General features: G+C 35.9%; 2 protein-coding genes across 3 annotated transcripts; one reads left to right on the forward strand and one right to left on the reverse strand.

Annotated features, from left to right (window-relative positions):
* The first annotated feature begins 7,566 nt into the window (after window positions 1–7,566).
* Window positions 7,567–13,828, forward strand: LOC107803362 (peptidyl-prolyl cis-trans isomerase CYP40-like). 2 transcript variants are annotated; one of them, XM_016627062.2, is made up of 10 exons: window positions 7,567–7,884; window positions 9,310–9,810; window positions 10,125–10,212; window positions 10,328–10,380; window positions 10,837–10,941; window positions 11,710–11,785; window positions 12,288–12,325; window positions 12,435–12,499; window positions 12,585–12,682; window positions 13,399–13,828. In XM_016627062.2, exons 1-8 carry the CDS (start codon window positions 7,714–7,716, stop codon window positions 12,486–12,488), a joined length of 1,086 nt encoding a protein of 361 aa, XP_016482548.1. In that variant the 5' UTR covers window positions 7,567–7,713; the 3' UTR covers window positions 12,489–12,499; window positions 12,585–12,682; window positions 13,399–13,828. The 2 variants fall into 2 exon arrangements, with proteins under 2 accessions (XP_016482548.1, XP_016482547.1); XM_016627061.2 differs by having other exon boundaries at window positions 12,621–12,682.
* Window positions 13,829–14,472: 644 nt separating this feature from the next.
* Window positions 14,473–18,565, reverse strand: LOC107803363 (patatin-like protein 3). The gene is made up of 6 exons (XM_016627063.2): window positions 18,301–18,565; window positions 17,646–17,827; window positions 17,377–17,560; window positions 17,110–17,271; window positions 15,758–16,060; window positions 14,473–14,845 (listed from the first exon to the last, which is right to left on the reverse strand). The coding sequence occupies exons 1-6, from the start codon at window positions 18,478–18,480 to the stop codon at window positions 14,621–14,623; spliced, it is 1,236 nt and encodes a 411-aa protein (XP_016482549.1). The 5' UTR covers window positions 18,481–18,565; the 3' UTR covers window positions 14,473–14,620.
* Window positions 18,566–21,504: the final 2,939 nt, after the last annotated feature.

Here is a 21,504-nt window from a genome sequence, read left to right on the forward strand (position 1 = left end):
CAGTACTAGCATAAAGCCTAAACATGATATCTAGCATGATTGACAGCTCAATTATTTTATCATATGATAAAAATACGGATATCAACAAGATAGTACTACTAAATAGTGCCATTGAACCAACCAGGGCACCACTCTCACGGTGCACGCTCGCACGCCCATCATTTGGAATGTGCATCACCTCAATACCAACCGTACAACACATAATTCAAGGTTTTGAACCCTTAGAACCAAGTTTGAAAGTGTTACTTACCTCAATCCGAGCAAAATTCTACTCCAAAATTCCTTTTCCTCTCAGGTCGGTCTCCAAACGTCCCGAATCAAGCCACAAGCAGTACACACAATCAATAAGGCTAAATGGATCAATTCCACAAGAAAAGTACTAAATTATAGCCAAAATCCGAAATCGGCTCAAACCCGACCCCCGGGACCACGTCTCGAAATTCGACAAAAGTTACAAAACCTGAAAGCCCATTAACTCATGAGTCTAACCATACCAAATTTACCCAAATCCGATAATAAAATCTCATTCAAAAGCTCAAAAATCTAACTCAAGGACTCTTCCTCTTTTTCCCTAATTTTCCACCCCAAATCACAAATTAAATGATGAAATTATAGGCATAAACATGGAATTTAGCCGAAACCAAGTAAGAATCACTTACCCCAATCAACCCCTCAAAAATCTCTTCAAGAATCACCCAAATACGTGGCCTCTAGCTCAAAATATCAAAAATGGTTCAAACCCTCATTTTTAAAATTTAACACGGCTGCCCAGATTTTCCTTCTTCGCAAATGCGGCCATCCTCTCGCGTTCGCATAGACCAATTCTGACTGCCTCTCAACTTAACCATTTGCGAATGCGACCAAATCTTCGCGAACGCAAAGCTTTACCAACTCTAACCTTCGCGAACGCGACCCCTGCCCTGTGAACGGATAGACCAAAAGGCTGGGGTCCCCAGCTGCCTCATTCCTCGTCGTGAATGAATTCCACTTCTCGCGTTCGTGATGCCTCCGCTGACCAAACCTTCGCTAACACGGTCCCATCTTCGCAAACGCGAAGAATAACCTCCATCAACCTCCAAGAACACTTCGCGAACATGAGACTTCCCTCGCGAAAGCATAAGAGAAAACCAGATTAATCACACCAGCAGTTATCAGCCATCAACCAAAGTCCAAAAATGATCCGTTAACCACCCAAAACTCACCCAAGGCCCCTGGGACCTCAACCAAACATACTATCAAGCCCCAAAACATCATACGAACTTAGTCGAACCCTCGAACGATCTCAAACAACATCAAATACATGAATTACACACGGATTCAAGCCTAATGAACTTTGAAATTTCAAATTCTATAACCGATGTTGAAACTTACCAAATCACGTCAGGTTGACCACAAATTTTGTACACAAGTAATAAATGAAATCACAAACCTACTCCAACTTCCGGAAATCTCAGACCCCGATATCAAAAAGTCCACTCACTGTCAAACTTTTTGAAATTCCAACTTTTGCCAATTCAAGCCTAATTCTACTACGGACTTTCAAATCACAATCCGGACATGCTCCTAAGTCCAAAATCACCTAAAGGAGCTAACGAAACCATCAATATTCAAATCTGGGGTCATTTACACATAAGTCGACATCCGATAAACTTTTCCAGCTTAAGCTTTCAATTAAGAGACTAAGTGTCTCAATTCACTCCGAAATCGCTCCGGACTCAAACCAACTAACCTGGTAAGTTATAATACAACTGTAGAACACAAAAGAAGTAAGAAATAGGGGAAAGAGGCTACAACTCTCGAAACGACCGGCTGGGTCGTTATAGTGTTCTTGAAATATTTTGGTCACCAATCTTTGATATGTGGCTCCAACATTTTTCAAACCAAATGACATGACTTTGTAGAAATAAGTCCCCCTGTCTGTGATAAACGAGGTTTTTCCTCATTTAGAGGGTCCATTTTTATCTGATTATAACCAGAATAAGCATCTAAAAAACTTAAAAGCTCATGACCTGCGGTAGAATCAATCAATTAATCAATGTGTGGTAAAGGAAATGAATCTTTAGAACAAACTTTATTTAAATCAGTATAATCAACACAGACTCACCATTTCCCATTCTTTTTTAGAACCAAAACAATAATAGATAACCGGTCACGGTACTTTACCTCTTGTATTGAACCAATTTTTAGAAGTTTTTGTATCTCATCCTGAATTACTTGATTTTTGAAGGCCCCTTGCTTTCTTTTCTTTTGCTTGACAAGTGGGTGTAATGGATCCTCATTTAGCTTATGAGTCAACACCTCTAGTGGTATACCTGTCATATTTGAATGCGACCAAGCAAAGCAATCTGCGTTAGCACGTAAAAATTCATTTAACTTACCTTTAATTTATGGGCTCAAATTTGCTCCAATGTGAACTTTTCTATCTCACCAGTGGAAAAATAATATTACAGCCTCGAGCTCCTTCATTGTTCTTTTAATGTTCTCATTTTCCTCTGGATCTTGAATCGCATCGGGTCTTGAGTCAACATTAGTCTGCCCTTGTGCGTTTGCAATTGAGTTATGAACAGAGGTGTCCTTAACTGAATTCTTTAAATGTTATTTCGCATCTGCATCTTTGGCTGTTTTGTTTGCAATCACCACTGAATTAATACTTCATGAAGCCTGTTGATCTTCGCAGATTTGTAGGATCCCCCACTGTGAAGGGAATTTGATAACTTGATGCAACGTGGATGGGACATTGATAAGTATGGATTTTGACTGCTTATTTCCTCTCTTTTACTTGAGTTTTAGCTCAAAAATGCTTAAAGATATTCCCAGAAATTAACAAAATATGCTTACTTGCAGGAATGTTGGGAAACGAGCCAAATAAGTCAAAATCAACTCATAAAAGAGCCAAAAGTGAACAAATCCAAAACTAGGCAAAGAGGCTAGCAGTGCGGACCGCACAATTCTAGTGCGGGCGTAGAATGAGATTTAAAGAAGTGGTTATTGACAAATCAGATAGTGTGGACCGCACCAAAAATGTGCGGCCGCAGAAGGACAAATGCAGCCGCAAGCATTATTATGCGGTCCGTAAGGTTGAAGAATCGGAGAGTTGATCAAAGTCTAAAAACTGAAGAGTGCGGACCGCATCACTTTTGTGCAGCTGCAGAATCCTAAGTGCAGCCGCAATCACTTTTATGCGGACCACAGAAGACCTCAAGTTCCAGTCCCAAGTTCCCAGATGTACGGACCATACCAGAATTGTGCGGCCGCATAAGGCCATTTTGCGGTCCGCATCAAAATTATGCGGCCACATAACCTCCGTAGGGGTATTTTTGTCAGATATTTTCAGCTTAGTATAAATACAATTTTTTTGTCATTTTTAGGTTAAGTTTAGTTTACAGAGGTGCACCTGAGCGTTTTTCTTCACTTCTTTGAGTAAATTTGTATTACATTGACTTCTTAACATTAGTTTTTCTTTATTTAATCTATAATTATGCATTCTATCTTAATTTCTTCTTATATTTCTTCTTTTTCTCTAAGTAGCTAAATCTTTAGGTAGGGTTGTGACCCAACCCTAGTGTGGATACTTAATAGGTTTTTAATTTTAGGGCTTGTTTGTTATTGGGTTAGTGATATTTAGCCGTGTTTATGTTTAATATCTAGAATTAATGGTTGCAAACATTGATTCATGCCTAATTAACCTAGTCTTTGCTTGAGAAAGAGAGACTAGATTTAGAAAAACTTGGCTAACAAGGAATTGGGATAAACTCAAGAAATTGATAGACCCAATTAAAGGGTCAAATCTAGAGATAGTAAGACCCGACTTGAGCATTATCACTTGATTTGTGCAAATACCCATTTGTACTTGAGAAAGCCAAATTGGACAAAATCACTCAAACTACCGAGAAGTATAGAGTGAGCAATTGCATGTGATTGCTATACCAAGATCCCGATAAATCAAACTTTCCCTATAGTTTACAACCCAATAAGTAGCCACCTAGGTGGAAGTCACGACTCTAGATTCATTTATCATTTGAAATACAACTCAAAACCAAAAATATTGTCCTTAGTTTTATCTTTGCATATGATAGAGTAAAGTAAAAGTAATACACAAATCAACATTGTGGAAGTACAATTGAAGTCAAAACGTGCAATCAACTTAGATATAAACCTAATCCCATATTCTAACTCCTTGTGGATCATGAATCCATGGCCTTACCAAGATTATATTATAGGTCATGTCCGCGTCTATTACCTGAAACTTTGTATCTTTGATGACTCCTTCTGCAAACGTGGCTAGTACAACTTCTCCTTTGTCACAAATCTTGAATTATAAAATCCAGAAAAAGACCATGCCTTTAGTATGACCTTGTCATTAGCTTGCATTTTATTTACCAACCTCAATAAAATGATGTTTACTGAGCTACCTGGGTCAATCAAAACTCGTTTTACATTAGTATCATATACAAGTAAGGATATTACCAATGCATCATTGTAAGGAATCATCAAGTCGTCTGCATCTTTGTCATCAAACATTATACTATCACCTTCCAAGATTTGGCGAACTCGTTTCTCGTGAGTGACAGTAACTTTTGATGTCTTTTTTGCGGCTGTGTATATTAGCCCATTGACTTCATCTCCTCCGGTTATGACATTGACTGTTCTCTTTGGTAATGGAGGCTTTGGGGGTTCTTGCATGTTTTTCATGTATGATTGTCTCCCTTTCTCACTGAACAGATCGGTAAGATAACCTTGCTTCCGTAAATGTTCAACCCCTTGCAAAAGCCCGCAATCTGTTGTTCTATGGACATGGTCATTGTGAAACTCGCATAAGAAATCTGGGTTCCTTTTGTTTAGATTTGATTTCATCTCTTTCGACCATCGAACCTTATCTCCCACGCCCCTTAGAACAACCACCAATTCAGAGGTGCTAACGTTAAAGCTATAATCTCCTATTCTTGCTTGAGTACCTGAATTATTACTTTGGGCATCTCTCTCCTTTTTGAATCTGGATGAAGAACTCACCTCTTTTTGCCTTGATCTTGAATCAAATCATGCATTCTCTTGTTTAGATCGAGAATCTCGCCCTGCGGGTCTCATTTAGGGCTCGTACCAGTTTTTACCAAACCTTCTCTCTGATTCCGAGCGTCTTTAACGTGGTCTTTCATCAACTCTTGGTTGTGCAACCGTATCTTCTTCTATCCGCAACTTCATGTTGTATCGATTGTACAGATCATTCCAAGTTGTTGCAGGAAACTCCCGCAAACTTTATTTCAACCTCCTCGCAGCTTCTGAACTTTTCTTGTTTGAGTTGCTCGCTAATGCCATAGCCGCCCAATTATAAGGTACTCGCGGCAGTATCATTCTCTCTCGTTGGAATCTATCTACGAATTCTCTAAGTAATTTTGTACTCCCTTGTTTAACTTTGAAGATATCTTCTATCCTTTTTTGAACTTTTTGAGCCCCCAAATATGCCTTTATAAATGAATATGCAAGCTCAGCAGAAGAATTAACGGAGCTTTCAGGTAAGAGAGAGTACCATGTTAACGCCCCTTTTGTGAGAGTTTCGCCAAAAAATTTAACCAAAATCGATTCAATCTCTTGCTTGGTTAAATCATTGCCTTTCACGCCGGTAGTGAACGCGGTTACATGATCCCGTGGGTTGGACGTCCCGTCATGTTTGGGAATATTAGGCATTTTAAACTTTTTGGGAATCAGTAAGGGTGCTGCACTTGGCTTCCAGGATTGTTGTGAATACTTTTCAATATCCACACTTTTGATTACATGAGGCACGCCAGGTAGTTTCTCTATACGCTCATTTTACTCCTTCAGTTGTTTCTACAAAGTCAGTACTAAACTTTGTAAACTAGAATTGGGTATTCATTGGTATTTCTCCACTTCCAGAGTTACCGAGTCCCGAACGCGGATTCTCCAAGGTTGTTGTATTAATTGGTGGTGGAGTTTGTTCTGCATTAGGTAATCCTCTAACAAAAGCCTGCAACACTTTATTCATATGTTCAGCAATCAACTTCTTCAAAGCATCCTGGTCAACAGTTTGGTCACCTCTATGTTGTCCATCAGTGCGCGAAGCTGATGTGGTGGAGTTCCACCTTGTTGATTCATCTGGTTATTCTCGTTAGCAGTTGACATATTTAGCTGTTAAAAATGAAGTTTGGAAAGTGAACACATTATAAGATTTCCGGTAACAGAACCAATTTATTTAACCCAAAAATAGATTTCTCGGTCAAAGTCAATATTAAGAAGAAATCGGGTTACTGATAACCAAAATTTACTTCACTTTCTTAGTAATTTGAAGAATAAGACAGATAATGAAAATAATTGACAAGGAAAGAAAACTCGAAGCAAATTGATATTCTCTCCCAGAATTGCGGTTGGAACCTTTTGAATAAAGCAAAAGAATAATTACATATATTGGTCAAAAATCAGATACCATTACAAATGAGGACTAGGCATTTATATAGGAGTACATAATTATAACAGTTTTCTCACTTAATTTGGGCTTGTTAATGGCATTAACTGCCTTGATTACCCGTTACCATATATAATTGCAACGGAAGAATTTATTACTGAAGATTTTTTGTAACCACGATTAATGTCGATTTCCCTTCCTTATTTATAATAGATTCGTGCATCTTCCCTCTTTATGGCCTTTATTCATTCCGTTCCTATTCCTTTTTTTTTCCAGTTGTCAGGGCCGGTTCTTTTCCCAGAGAAACTCCGGGGGTGTTTCTCCCGTACCTTCTTGAATTCTTTAATTCCTTTAATTGGAAGTGTCAACTATCACCTTGATGGTAGTCCACGTGTGCTACCCTGTCACCTTGATGGTAGTCCACGTGTCGTGCCTTTTTCCCACCAATACAATCTTTATGAAAAAGAATAAATAACCGAAAATTTTAAAAACCGATATAAATCAAATCAATAAGAAGCCGACTTAATTGGTTTGGTTTAGTTTTAATATTTGAAAAATCGACTTACTTGAGTTGATTTTTTTTAAAGAAAAAACCAATCCAAACCGAGTCATAAACACATAATCAGACGGCAATCTAAACGGTGTTTCTGCCAATGTCACTATGATGGAGCTTTGCAACCATTTGGGATTTAGCGGGAATAAATTTGTGTCCATTTTATAATTCCAGTTCGGCAAAATTTGGGATCACGTTTTAATCAACTTTAAACTGAAAAGAGCTTCATTTTTTGCTTTTTGGTCCAAATTCTTTTTTGAGTTTCTGCAAATTCTTTTCGTTTATGTTATTTTTGCAACAAGAGAAAATGAAATCTTTTCATGCTTTTCAAATTCAGTATTTCAACATTAGCACACAAAAAATGCAAAATAAAAAACAAAAAGAACTGCAAATTCTATTTTTGCATAGGATGCGAAATTTTATTGAGCGACAGAATACAACAAAAAGCAGACTAAATTTGTCGCTATTATACTGGCAACAGGGACAGCTGGCGCTCTACGTTTCGCATTATAAAGGTAATTGGGCTTAGTAGCTTAACAGTGGGCCATGGGCTCGCTAAATAAGGCCCACACAACAGTCCAAACGATCCAACAGTACCACTCCACTCCACTGGAATTGACAGAAGCAAGAAAAGCGCATGCTGTCCACCCCGTAGCGTACAGCACCAACCGCTCCTTCAAAAACTCAGAAGGGTTTTGGGTTTTTCAATAGAAAAACATTTCTCCAGATTAAGAGGAAAGAAGAAATGGTGAATCCGAGGTGCTATTTGGACATAAGCATTGGTGGAGAGCTTGAAGGAAGAATGGTGATTGAGCTTTACAAAGACATTGTCCCTAAAACCGCTGAAAATTTCAGGGCTCTCTGTACTGGAGAGAAGGGCATTGGCCCTCACACTGGTGTCCCTCTCCATTTTAAGGTTCTCATTCTGTTTATCCATTTTCCTACACGTATAAAGTTTCTGCAAGCTAATAATGCATATTGTTACGCATTTGCATTTCTTATTTTTCCTTATCACGCAAATAATTGAGTATTAGAATGAAACGGGCCTAATGGAGGATGCATACCGTCAATGCCAACTAGTGGAGTAATTATAGGAGTAATGGTTGTTTTTATTGTGTGAGTTTCAGCATTTTGGCTGTTCTCTTTGTTCCCATTCTTTCAGTTCCCTATTTGTGTTTTTTATGTTATTTATGTTGTTGGTAAGTACGCGGCATGTAATTATATTGTGCGAGTTGACATTGGGTTGACTTTAATACTGTATTATTTTACTTAAAAATAGCAGTATGCGGCACTCCGGTTTCGGGGGAGGAGGTATAGTATTAGTTATGTGTTACCCAGTAGCTTTGGCTCAGACTTTGTATATGTTTTAAAAAATCCACTAAATAAATACAACTAATAGATATTGAACCCTTTAAATCAGATGTGCTGTGGTCGAATTTCATACTCGAAACCCTAAAGTTCAAATCTTGGATTCGCTGCTGTTTGTTTTTTGAATGAATCGTGTCTTAAACTCTCATCTTCTCGTGCAAGTAGGGCTCGGAGCTTTTTGTTTTGTTCTTTTGTTTCTCAGCGTATACAGTTCTACATTTCTACAAGGGAGGAATAGTGTGTGTGAATTTACTAGTTAGCCTTGGAAAAAAAATAAAGGAGAATGGGGCTCATCATTCCAATAGACTTATTGGAGGGTCCCATTGGCGTGCATCCAGTAGAAATTGAACCTACGAATTTGCCAATTATGAGTTGGGCGCTTTAACCATTCAGCCATGGATGCTTAGCGGGGATCCTCGTACATGGTGAATAACCAAATTTCAATTGAAATGAAATCTTTAGGATAAATCAATGCAATTTAGGAGGAATCAATGAGAGGACATTAAGTCAAATCCTGGATTTTCGAATTGAGAGAGATATTGACATCAAGCAACTTCATGGATTGTTAATCAAGATGCTCAAGTACCCACCAATAATAAATATATGAAAAGGAGGAAAGTAAGTCTGGTTGCACCTATGTGAAACAGGCCTCACCTTTACTGGTGAATGGATCGTCGTCCGTCAGTTCATGGCAAATTTTCAAATGCCAATGATGATATAATTGCAGGGAATCAGGCTTCAATGTGAGAATAACACTTAACAGTTCCAATGTCACAGAAAGAAATTTGGGTGAACTTTCTGGAATTATGTGAACTTCTGATGCCACTGTCTAGGTTACTTAATGTTTTATCCTATTTAAATTGTTTTTCTGGTGACTCCTATAATTTGGTTCTCTACATGTGATTTTCCATTTTAACCTTTCTGTCTAGCTTTTTCTTTTCCAGTTTTTTATTGTTGTTTGCTTCTTATGCAGGGTTCTTTCTTTCATCTTGTCATTAGAGGTTTTATGTTACAAGGTGGGGATATATCTGCTGGAGATGGCACTGGTGGGGAATCAATTTATGGCTTGACATTTGAAGATGAAAATTTTAAACTCAAACATGAAAGAAAAGGGATGCTTTCTATGGCAAATTCTGGTCCAAATACAAATGGCTCTCAATTTTTCATCACCTCTTCTCAAGCACATCATCTAGATGGAAAGCATGTTGTGTTTGGAAGAGTAATTAGGGGTATGGGGATGATTCGTGCAATTGAGTATGTTAAAACAAATGAAAATAATTTTCCTGACCTTCCTGTGGTAGTAGAGGATTGTGGAGAAGTTCCAGAGGGAGCTGATGATGGCACAACTAACTTCTTTAAAGATGGTGACACTTACCCTGATTGGCCAATAGATCTTGACGTAAAACCAGATGAAGTTGCTTGGTGGATAACTGCTGTTGACTGTATCAAAGCCTTTGGCAATGAACATTACAAGGTACTCCTAGTTTAACTGATGTTTCTTGTTTGTTTCAAGTATACATTGTGTTGTTGTATAAGTTCACACAGATATGTTTTCAAAACTAGCTATGATTGATAGCTTGTTCTTAGCAAGTAATAAGATCTATTGCAAAAAAAACTATATAAATAAAATGAGAGAGGAGGGAGAGAGATAGAGAAAGCTCAATGTGACTCCATTTCTTCTCTACTTTTGTGTAATTTTTTTCCAAGGGCTAATCTAAACCTGGATTTTGATGCTCATTTTTTCTATTTCAAAATGAGATTGTCCCCTTATATTTTTTTCATTGACAGAAGGAAGATTATAAGATGGCTATCAGAAAGTACAGGAAGGCTGTCCGTTATACCGACTTATGCTGGGATAAGGAAGACATTGATGAAGGTGAACTGTCTAATTGCAGCTATAAATGACTGTCTGATTTGCTTTGCTTCAAATCGTTTTGAGCTTCTCATAATTAGGCCATCTGTCTGAGGGGATTATTTGCTTCATTATGCAGCAAAAAGCGAGTATTTGAGGAAGACAAAGTCCCAGATACTTGCAAATAGTTCTGTAAGTTCTTAATTATCTTGCAACTATGTGGTGTTACATACTGATTTTCTTATCTTTAGAAGCTTGTAGGCCTTAGTAGGACTTTCAGTTACTAGTATAAGAACTTGTCAACCTGAGGATGTTACCTTCCCAAAGTCAGCTTTGTTAGTACTTAATATTACTTCCCTATAGATATATATAAGAAAGATTCTGTTTTAGTCTACATATTTTGGCCATCAATGTCTATATGCATGAAGAACACTAAAATATTTCCATTAGTTGGTTAGATATCTTTGAAATCCCTTGAACATCTTCATTGTTGATTTTAAATACTATGGTCTTCTAACTTCTTTGATTCCACTTACTGTTGATATTCAGACTGATTGAATATAAATATTCAGACTTTGATCTTGATTTTGGACTATGTAGCTTATACTTTTGTCTTGCTCAGCCTATTCATTTTCACATTCTTGTTAGGCATGTAAGCTGAAGTTAGGAGACCTAGCTGGAGCATTGTTGGACGCTGATGTTGCAATTTATGATGGAGGAGACAATGTCAAAGCTTTTTACCGCCAAGGCCAGGTTGGAGTGTGAATTTATAAAATATAGTCGAAGTGGCTAGATTTCCTGAAGGAAAGAAAGCTTGACTTGATTTGTTAAAGGAAAGGCACGACAGCAATATTATGATAAAAGCCACCTCTTAACATCATTCTCCACAGTGTTCTTAGAAGTCTGAATGTGGTGAACAACTTACGATGTACTTCTATAGGGCTGAACGAAATTCTTTTTCTTTTGCATTGGTTGGTCAACCAACCTTCTATTTCTTCTGAGTTGGAAATGAATTTCTTCTTTCATGATGAAGGTGATTAGGCTTCACTGGGAAACGAGCTTTGCACCATAAGTCCCTTTTTCAAGCTTGTCTCGTATTTTGTTAGTTCCTTTTGGTGTTGGAATTTCACTTTGCTCCGTATGTTTAACGCGGTTTAGAGATATCAGAGCATAATTAGTACATTCGCTTCTCTGAACTGCCAAACACAAGTACTTTTCCAGGCAACTTCATGTTGTACATCCTCATCTAGTCCATCGGAACAAAACTTAGGCTTATCGTCAAACTTTAATTTAACACCAAGTTTGGCATAAAATCAATCTGACACTAATCCTCATTTTTGTTCTCAAACATCCTTGTTTACTTCTATATTCAGGAGAAACATTAGATCATAGGAAAATATTCTTCTACTGCTTTCCTTTCTTGATGGTGTATGATTACTGATTCAGTTCTACCTTAATGTCGTCATACTTTACTGCATTGAACATATCCAAAACTTTGAAGCATCATTTGCTTTATTTCAGGCATATATGGCAATGAATGCTGTAGATGCAGCAGCTGAAAGTTTTACGAAGGCCCTGCAGTTAGAGCCAAACAATGGTTAGTGACGTTCAATCTCATTTTTGACATTTTAAGGGGAAAAACTCTGGCTTTGAAGTATAAAGAATATAATTTGGCTACTGTGATTAATGTGTGTGTTGTCATTCCTTTTTACTTTCTTCTGTATTATTTCTTGTCTGCTTGTGCATCTGTATAATCTAAGTTGTATTAGATGATTCTCTAGGCGCCAAACAAGGTTGCAGTGTTTAGCTGTGAATTTCAGGTTCAGCAAGTTGGATATCCAAACTTGCATATAAGTCCCTTACATTCCACAAAGGAACTTTCGGAGTTGAAAAGTGTCTTCAGTATGTTTTGCCTAAACTGATTATATAAAAGCCTTCAAGATATTGGTAGAATTTTCACATTAAACTCTGTTTGGCTGGTTTATTTTGTACGATGAAGGAAATAAATATATTTCACCTCTGACTATCCGGTCTTGGTATATATCCTTGAGTATCAGTCCGGAGAAAGTATCATCCTTATTTCTTATTTTTACTTTCAGGGGGGATAAAGAAGGAGCTGGCTGCTGCAAAGAAGAAGGTTAGTCATTATCAGATCAAAATATTTAATGCAACATCTTCACTTTCTTTTGCAATTTCAAGTATGTGAACACAATACACATTTTCTAATTTGTTAACAATTATAACAGATTGCTCATAAACTAGACCAGGAGAAGAAGGGTTATGCTAAAATGTTTCAGTAAAATTTCCAGTGGTATGCTGAATTCTTTCCTCAAACCTCAACCTGCAAATATTTTTAAATCATTACCAAAATTAATGCTTTGAGATATCAAATGCAGGCTGCTAATACTTGTTAGTTAAATCTTTTGGCACAGAGCATCATAGACATATAGTGGTGCAGGTTGCCAACTTACCAGCCTCAATCAGCTAGAATCAGGTATTTGGCTCTGATGTGCTCGCCCGCTAGCAATTAGCAAATTTGTTTTACCATTACTACTGTTGGTGCTCCCACTTCGTCGCTTTCCCTCTATTTTAGTCTATCACTTTCATCATATTAGGGACAGAAATTTTTAGTTCTTAAATTATACTCCCTTTGGTTCAATTTATGTGTTGCACTTTCCATTTTAGTCCGTTTCGAAAAGAATGTCACTTTCTATACTTAGTAACTCTTTAATTCCAACATCTTACGTAACATGTATAAGACCAGAAGATTCAAAGGGCATTTTGGTATATTAAACATATTAAGACCATAAAATTCATAAGTGTCCTTTACTTTCTTAAACTTTATGCCTTGTCAAACTAAACAATAACAACAACAACGACCCAGTAAAATCCCACTAGTGGGTCGGGGGAGGGTAGTTAGTACGCAGACCTTACCCCTACCCCGAAAGAGTATAGAGGTTGTTTCCGAAAGACCCTCGGCTTAAGAAGACAAAAAGAGACAATATTAGTACCACCACAGAAATTATAGAAAAAATAACAACATGAAAACCAGAAGATAGATGCAAAGCAAAAGCGATAGCCAGTAAATAAACCCGGCACTAAAGACATATAAAATGAAATAGAGGGAATAATAGAAACTTTGGTACATCCATCTTTTGTATATCCTTTAATCCCATTGATCTTTGTTTTCTAAATTTTGAGTTCTTGCAGGGTTTTCTCATGGAGTACAAATCTAACTGTGGTAAATCAAAGCTTGAGCTGATTTCTGACTTGACATTTAATGCTGATAGTGGGAATTTTTATTTTGAATACAAAAATATAGCACTGATTATACCTCAGCGTGTTTTGTACAGAAAGGAAAGTCAATTTAATGCAAGAAAAAAAGCATCTTTCCATTTCAATACAGAAATATGGATGTTTGGACGTCCCCAACTTAGTTACCTGGGGCTTCAGCAAAAGCCCTTTTATCTCAGCTTACTTCTTGAATATTTTTAACCTCTTTATGTGCAATATATCTAGCACAGTCTGTTTCCTAGATAAATCTTTCTCATGGTTATTTTTGGAACATTACTCTTACTTGGGTTCATTCTATTATTTGTAAATCTCTGTTACTACATCTTTATTACGCTTGTTTTCTTAATATCTTGCCGTTGCTACTACTTTCTCTTCATCTTTCCTTGAGCTGGGGGTCTATCCGAAACAGCCTATCTACCCTCAAAGTAGGGTTAAGATCTGCGCGTACACTACCCTCCCCAGACTCCACTTGTTGGATTTTACCGTTTGTTGTTGTTGTTGTACTCTTATCTGGGTTCACTTTATGCCTTCCTGTGGAATTACTAGGAGCTGCATTCAATTATGCATGAAATACATTCCTCCTTAAGGTTATGTAACAATTGGCACCTCATTGAGAAAAGGCTGGACTAGATTTATAGAGTTTGAGAAGAAGCTGGACTAGATTGAGCATATTTTGACGGGGTATTATCACTTTTTGCACGCGCCAAAAACTATTTACATCTGGTAGCCGAAAAAGTATATAAAATTTGTATACAAAATATATATATATATATATATATATATATATATATATATATAAATTTTATATATTTTTTCGGCTATTATTTTTACAGAGGCTATACAGTATTATTTTCCCTATTTTGACACCTCACGATGTGGGCTGAAATATTAGTTTTGCAGCAAGGAGGTATAGTCTTTACGCAACAATTGATAGGAGCTTATGAAGAAAAAAAAAAAAATAGAACAATTATATAACTTTTATTTCCCTATTTGAAGGTTAATTTATTTTGATATTACAACATGGCCTACTATGTAGGCACTTAACAATTGGAGGTAAAGAATTTTTTTGTATAATCAGTCTTTTACTCGTTTTACGAATTGTATGACAGATCCTAGAGTCAGGACAAATATGCACTTTCTAGTTGTTTATTCTGAGTTTCCTTTCTTCTGAAAGCAATTGAGCAACATGGACTATAGCAGCTTCGTTGGTGCCCTCCACAACAACTGGTTCGTATCGGCCTGTTTCTAAGTTGACCCTTGACACTGGCTTCTTCAATAGATCATTACCAATTTGTACAAGTCTCTCCATGTTTTCTACGGTTGCAATATCCATAGATGCAGCCTCTCCAGTCAAATTGTCGTCCTGTACCGTTCAACAAAATGAATGTACGTTTCAGTAGAAACAAAAAAGTTAAGGTGAATTATTTTCGTCAGCTTAAACTTTAATGGGAAAAGTTACCAATACTTTTGCCGGTGAGGTAGATGTATTTGGTGGTAGAGGCGATCCAAAATTTAAATTTTATGGGTTCAACGTTTATGTGTTTACCATTGAATTCCTCACATTATTAGTATTATGATTTCAAATTTTAATATTTCCTTAAATCTTAGTGATATATATATATATCCATTGAATTCCTCATATTATTAGTATTATGATTTCAAATTTTCAATGGATATATATATATATCACTAAGATTTAAGGAAATATTAAAATTTGAAATCATAATACTAATAATGTGAGGAATTCAATGGTAAATACCATTGAATTCCTCACATTATTAGTATTATGATTTCAAATTTTAATATTTCCTTAAATCTTAGTGATATATATATATATCCATTGAATATTTTCTTTTTGCTTATGTATACGTTGTTTGAATCGAAAATAATGAATTCAGTTGAACCCACAGGTCACTGCCATAATTCTGCTTTGGGCTGATAGAGTAGTCCATGACAAAACTAACCTAGACACCACTATTATTGAAATATATAATAACCTCCTGACATGTGATCAGGAGGTCACGAGTTCGAGATGTGGAAACAGGCTCTTGCAAAAATGCAGGGTAAGATTGCATATAATAGACCCTTCTGGTCCAGCTCTTCCCGGACCTATCGCATAGCTAGAGCTTTTTTTAAAATATTTTATAATAAGAATAATTGTAATAATGATAATAACAATCAAGAAAGTGGATATACGTCCACGTACGGACAGTAGGAATAGACTTTTCTTTCGTGTAGAATTGTCAAATACTAAGAAAAGTCGAGTCATTGTTACCTGAATCCTGATGTAGTTCTTCTCACTGCCAAGGGTCTGAAACATGGTGGAAACGTGAATGTCTACCATATCAGCACTAGCATCAGCATAAACATCTATCAATGGGGTGGCACCATTGTTGTAGATCCAACCTAGCATTCCCCACCTAGAAGCTATTGTAGCATTGTACTTCTCTTCGTGCTTTCCTGTACCCGTGCCCAATGACAGAACCAGCATTTTCTTGCAGTCCATTTTTTCCATATCCTCGTATTGAAAGTTGCCCGTCATGATTTGTTTTGAAATGTGTGTTATTGCCATCAGAGTCTAGGAAAGAGTAAACAAGATGGATGTTAATACTGATATTTCATAATTACGTAACATATAGGGGTGGCTCAAGAACATTGGAGGCCTAAAGCAATTTTTTTAGGCCTTAAACTTAAAAAAAAATATATATATATAGAACAACCCGATTCATATGTCAAACTATAGTTGACATATGTGAATTCTTATAAATGATGAAAAAAACAATATACTACTATGAGGTAAAAATATAAAAATAATAAATTTTAGAACAATAATAGGAAGTTAGAATAATAAAATCTAATTCTACTCCATAACTTGATATCAGAATAAACTTTCACTCTTGTTGCTGTGCTTGAACGAATGAAAAAGAAGTAATTTTAATTTTTTTATTGTCTTTTGCATCCTTAAAAACTCATCCGCACTGAGAGTTTATACTTAACTATGTATTTAACGTTAAAAATATAATGAACAAACTAAAGTGATAATATATATCAGTCAACCATGATTAGGTGTTAAAAATTATATATGCAAGACAAAATTCTTATATTCATTGGCTTTGGTATAAACATCCGATGCAAATAAATTTTTATCATCTTGCATTCCTTATTATTTTTAGAGAATAGACAACTTAGTAAGAGGAAAAGAAAGAATATAAAATACAAGTTTTATTATGAGAAAGAAAAAAATAATATTAATATTAGTATGTAAATTTACTACTACTTGCCACAAATCATATTGGCTAAATAATACTTTTCCTTAGAAAATAATTATACACTCTTTTACCATAAATATTCAATGTATTTTGAAAAAACAATTATCATAGAATTAACCTATTATTAATTAAAAATGGGGTCCTAAATATTTGGGGGCCTAAAGCCATTGCTTCATTAGCTTTACCTAATGGCCGGTACCGGTATGCCCAGTATATTCCTACAAGTATGGTCTATAGAGGGCAATATGTACACAGTCCTTATCTCTACCTTGTGAAGATAGAGAGACTGTTTTCGAAAGATTCTCGGCTCAATAAAGCAGAATCACAGCACTAATAAGCTATTAGAAAGGCAACTCACTGGATTATTTGCAGCTACACCTCCATCGATAAGATCAAATGTACGTATTTTCCCTTCAGCATCCTTGGTCTCAAAATAGTGTACTGGGAAATAAGTGGGTGCAGCCGAGGTACTAAGACAGATGTCTGACAATTGAGCATTCTTAGATGTATTTGCTTTTGCCTATAAAAAAAATTGAATAAATTATATAGGATATCCCTTCATTTTCATTAAGCAAAAAATATAATATTAAAAGAATATTGTTAGGTAAAGGGTATAAAAATTTACATCAGCGGTACTGAAGATAACTGGTTGAAGGTGTTTGATATCAAAAGTTGGTATGATTGTATTAGTCAACGTCTGCTTCATAGTAAGATTGCCTAATATTGAATTAATCATGGATCTCAAGTATTTGCCATCATACTTTGGGCCCCCAAACAAATTTGTGACCCTCCTCACGAAGCTATTACGCCTGAATTATAAACAAACACTTTCCTTCAGTATTATATTAAGCAAAAAAGAAAAAGAAAGAACTCATATTCATGACTCTTTTTAACCTGCTTTGAGGAAAAATTTGAGGGCCGTGTTCCATATAGAAGTTGGAAATGTCTTTTGCTTGATATAAGGGGCGGTTGTCTTTGTTAGGAGCAGTAAGCATAGTGGTTATTAATCCACCTGTGCTTGTTCCTGCAACCACATCAAAATAATCTGCAAGTCTTGCGTTTGGTCCATCCAATTCCTAGTTAGCACATACAGATAAAGTTCATGAGAAGGATATAAGAAAGATGACTTTTCTATGGCATTTTAATTTGTCTTTTTATTTTAAAGACTTGTCTTAAGTTGAAACTTCTTATTTTAACTTGTTAATTATAACTATTGAAATGTCCTAACATGTCACAAGTTTTAATTAAAGTGTACTTTTGGTTCTTTCTTCTTAGAAATTAGTGTACATTCAATAACATCTTATAAAATAAAACCGATAATAGAAGCAGGCTCAGTGTTGAAGAATTTAATCTATAACAAGGTGGAAGCGCCCAAGTTAGAAAATTTATGGTTGGGGCTTACTATGGGTGTGGCACTCGTCAGAGATAAATTCTCTCCTCAATGCCTTTGTTCAACAGTATGGATTCGGGTTATTAACACTCAAATCCATATCAAGGCTGGATGGTAAGTCCATAACAGTAAAATATATAGTAGATGATTGATAAGTACCTGAAGTTTGGATTCAAGGAAGGCAAGAACGGTGCCAGGAATAATGCCTCTAATTCCACCTCCATCAACGCTCAAAACTGTTACCATCTTTCCTTTGGCAGCAGCAAAAGCCATTGGAGGTTGTAAAACTAATAGTAACAAAGTCATTAATGATGCAGCTACAAGAGCCATTCTCCCCATGTTGAGTTATCTAATAAAAATTGTTTATTGTGAGGGAGAATGGTGTATATATATGTGTTAAAAGAAAGCAAACTTAGTGATTTCGTCTCTTTGTACGTGGGACGTATTTATAATCGCTCATTGCCTCTCTTGGCTGCTCAATATTTGCCACTGACTTTATCAAAGTCTCTTGTCCCGAATTTGAATGACTTTTTGGGGGAATTCACATAATGAGTCTTATAACGCTTATCTCTTCTTTGAACTTTTGGGAAATTTTCAAACGTGTAATTTCATCGCCGTTTATATATGTCGTTGTATTTACTTTTAATAATGCTTTCATATTATTCCGATGGGACAAGTGGGCACATGAATTTTGAAACTAATGCTTGGAACATATAAAACTGATTTGATAGGGAGAAATATTATACTTTTCTAGCCTATTTATTCCAAGAACTTATATTGTAAGAGTAATGACCCTATTAATTCATTTTTTAATTAGGCTACAATGTTTTTATTTTTATTTTTCAGCATGTTATGAAAACCTTGTGAGACAAATAGTTCACTTTATTTAATGAGAACTATTTTATCTTCTTGATCAATTTATTATATATGTTGTGATTTAATTAGTATTATATGTATTGTTCATAACGAATTATAGGTTGGTAAACGAGTCTCTTCTGGAAAGTTAGTTGGAATACACATATCCCACTTACTTCTTTTACTTTGCGAATCTTCAACGTATTTTAATACTATGCAATAAATTTCGATTAACTATTATATCCATCTTAAAATATAGAGCATGGTCGCCCATGAGAGTATTTAATATAAATTCAGTTTGACTCCTCTAACTTTCGTGGTCGTAGTACAACTGCCAAATGGTCTAATTTTTTTTATTCATTCCACGCGGCAAACAATAAGAAAGAGGTTTCAGAAAGTTCAAAACAAGTGCTAGCCTCCAAACTTGATTTTTACATCATCTAAAAAGATGATCTTAATTTGTGTGAAATGAAGGAATATTGCACTTGAAATATGGAAGGACCCAAGAATTTTCATTCACAAATCATACTAATAACTAATTGACCTTGCGCTTTGACTCCTAACAATTGGCAAATGACAATGCATAAACGTCACTGGCATGAACATAAAGCATTTCCCTTTTTCTTTGTCCAAGAAGAAAAAAGCTTTTCCCTTTTTCCTCTTTTACCTAACGTTATGCATATGGAATTTTATAGATATGGACCAACAAATATCAAGTTCTCTTTTGGATTTGGATAATTCGTACTCTTTATCTTTGTTCGACATATCCAAATGAACAAACGAAGCCATCGATCACTTGACATTATACATAATTCTTAGCTGATCTAACCAATGAGTTTAATTCTTTCGGGAAAAGTTGCCATGGGGTGGGAAGGGTAGTAGATGTTGTAACACGTCTACTGATCAGTAGTCCTGCTAGTAGTTGATCTACTAAAAAGGATGATGGTTGAACAATCAGATGTGTGCCATTTTCTATCTCCATAGTTTTTTCGTACTTAACGAGTCCATCAACAATACGATTTTGCTCCCTGTAACTGTGAAACCCTCTGCCTGCTGAAACCATCTTTGTCATATACTCTATGAAATATGATTTTTAACTAAGCCAGTTTAACCTCTGGGAGTTAAATCATGACAAAATTATGGGATGAAGCAGTAGATATTCTATCACAATTATGTGAACTAAACTAAGATGAGATTATCTGGGCCTTTAAACATCATTATCAAATTAGAGAAATTTTCATAAAATACTATCTTTTAGTAGTAATTAGTCATCTATAGACACCATTTGCTATATTACGGATTATAGATACTTTTTCTGTGATTATAAGATGTATTTGATGCATTTAAGCTATTGTATTCATGAATATAGTAGCAAAAATAGGCGTGAATCAGGGAAGTCCATCTAATCAGTTGTTGTATTCGACTGTATTCATGGAGTGAAACATGGGATTACAGCTGGACAGACTATTGTATTCAACTGTATTCGACTGTATTCACGGCGTGATATAGGGGATTACACTGTTTTTAAAACGGAAAGTGAATCAATTAACATAATAGACTCCAAATATAACTCAACAAACTCAATTATAACACACAAATTTTGTATTTTCAGTTATAAAAAAGATTCTCAACCAAAAAATAACCCCAAAACATAGCAATCTTCAGATAAATTATATAATACATCTGAATACATAAATTATATTAATTAAAAAACAAATGAATACATTCATGGCATATAGCGAGACAGTGAATACAATGAAATACATATAATACAGCAGGATACATTGAAATACAATGGAAAAAAAGACAGTGAATACAATGAAATACATGGAATACAACGAGATACATTAAATTACAATGGAAAAAAAGACAATGAATACAATGAAATACATGAAAATGCATTGAAATATATTAACAGAAAATCAAGTTGCTCAGCCCCAAACTCCGTCGTCTTTGTTCAAGAACAAACCCTAATTTCCGGCGAATCCGCCGTTCACCGGAAGTCGATAGTGAAAACGCGTCGCCTTAGTCCGGGGATGGTGCCGGAGCCGAGGTCACTTCCTGAGCAGAAGCAACCGCCAATAAAACCGCCGATACGCGAATCAAAACCCTTCTTTCATAGCTTTTTGTACGTGTACCCATGTGTATGGTCTTTTCGCATAAATTAAATGAATAGATAGTCACGGGGACCGACAGTAGCAATAATTGAATCAGTTCTATGGACAGTTCCAAACCTGGAACTGACATTCAAATTGGAAATCAAGGTGGGGTCTCAGATCCTTCTAGATATTCTAAGAATTGAACATACCATAGATCCACACTTGTTTATACCCAAGTGCTTGGGACATAGATCACCACCAATACAATCTCCTTGTACGAATGCTCACCAACCTAGATAACTCACCATTTTAGACATTCAAACATGGAGAAAGAGGCGGAGAGAGAGGAGATAACCATGGAGAAATACTGGCGTTGGCGTTGAGAGAGGGAGAGGGTGGAGAAAAATCT

This window comes from Nicotiana tabacum, chromosome 3 (genome assembly GCF_000715075.1).
Source record: "Nicotiana tabacum cultivar K326 chromosome 3, ASM71507v2, whole genome shotgun sequence".
NCBI classification, from domain to species: Eukaryota; Viridiplantae; Streptophyta; class Magnoliopsida; order Solanales; family Solanaceae; genus Nicotiana; species Nicotiana tabacum.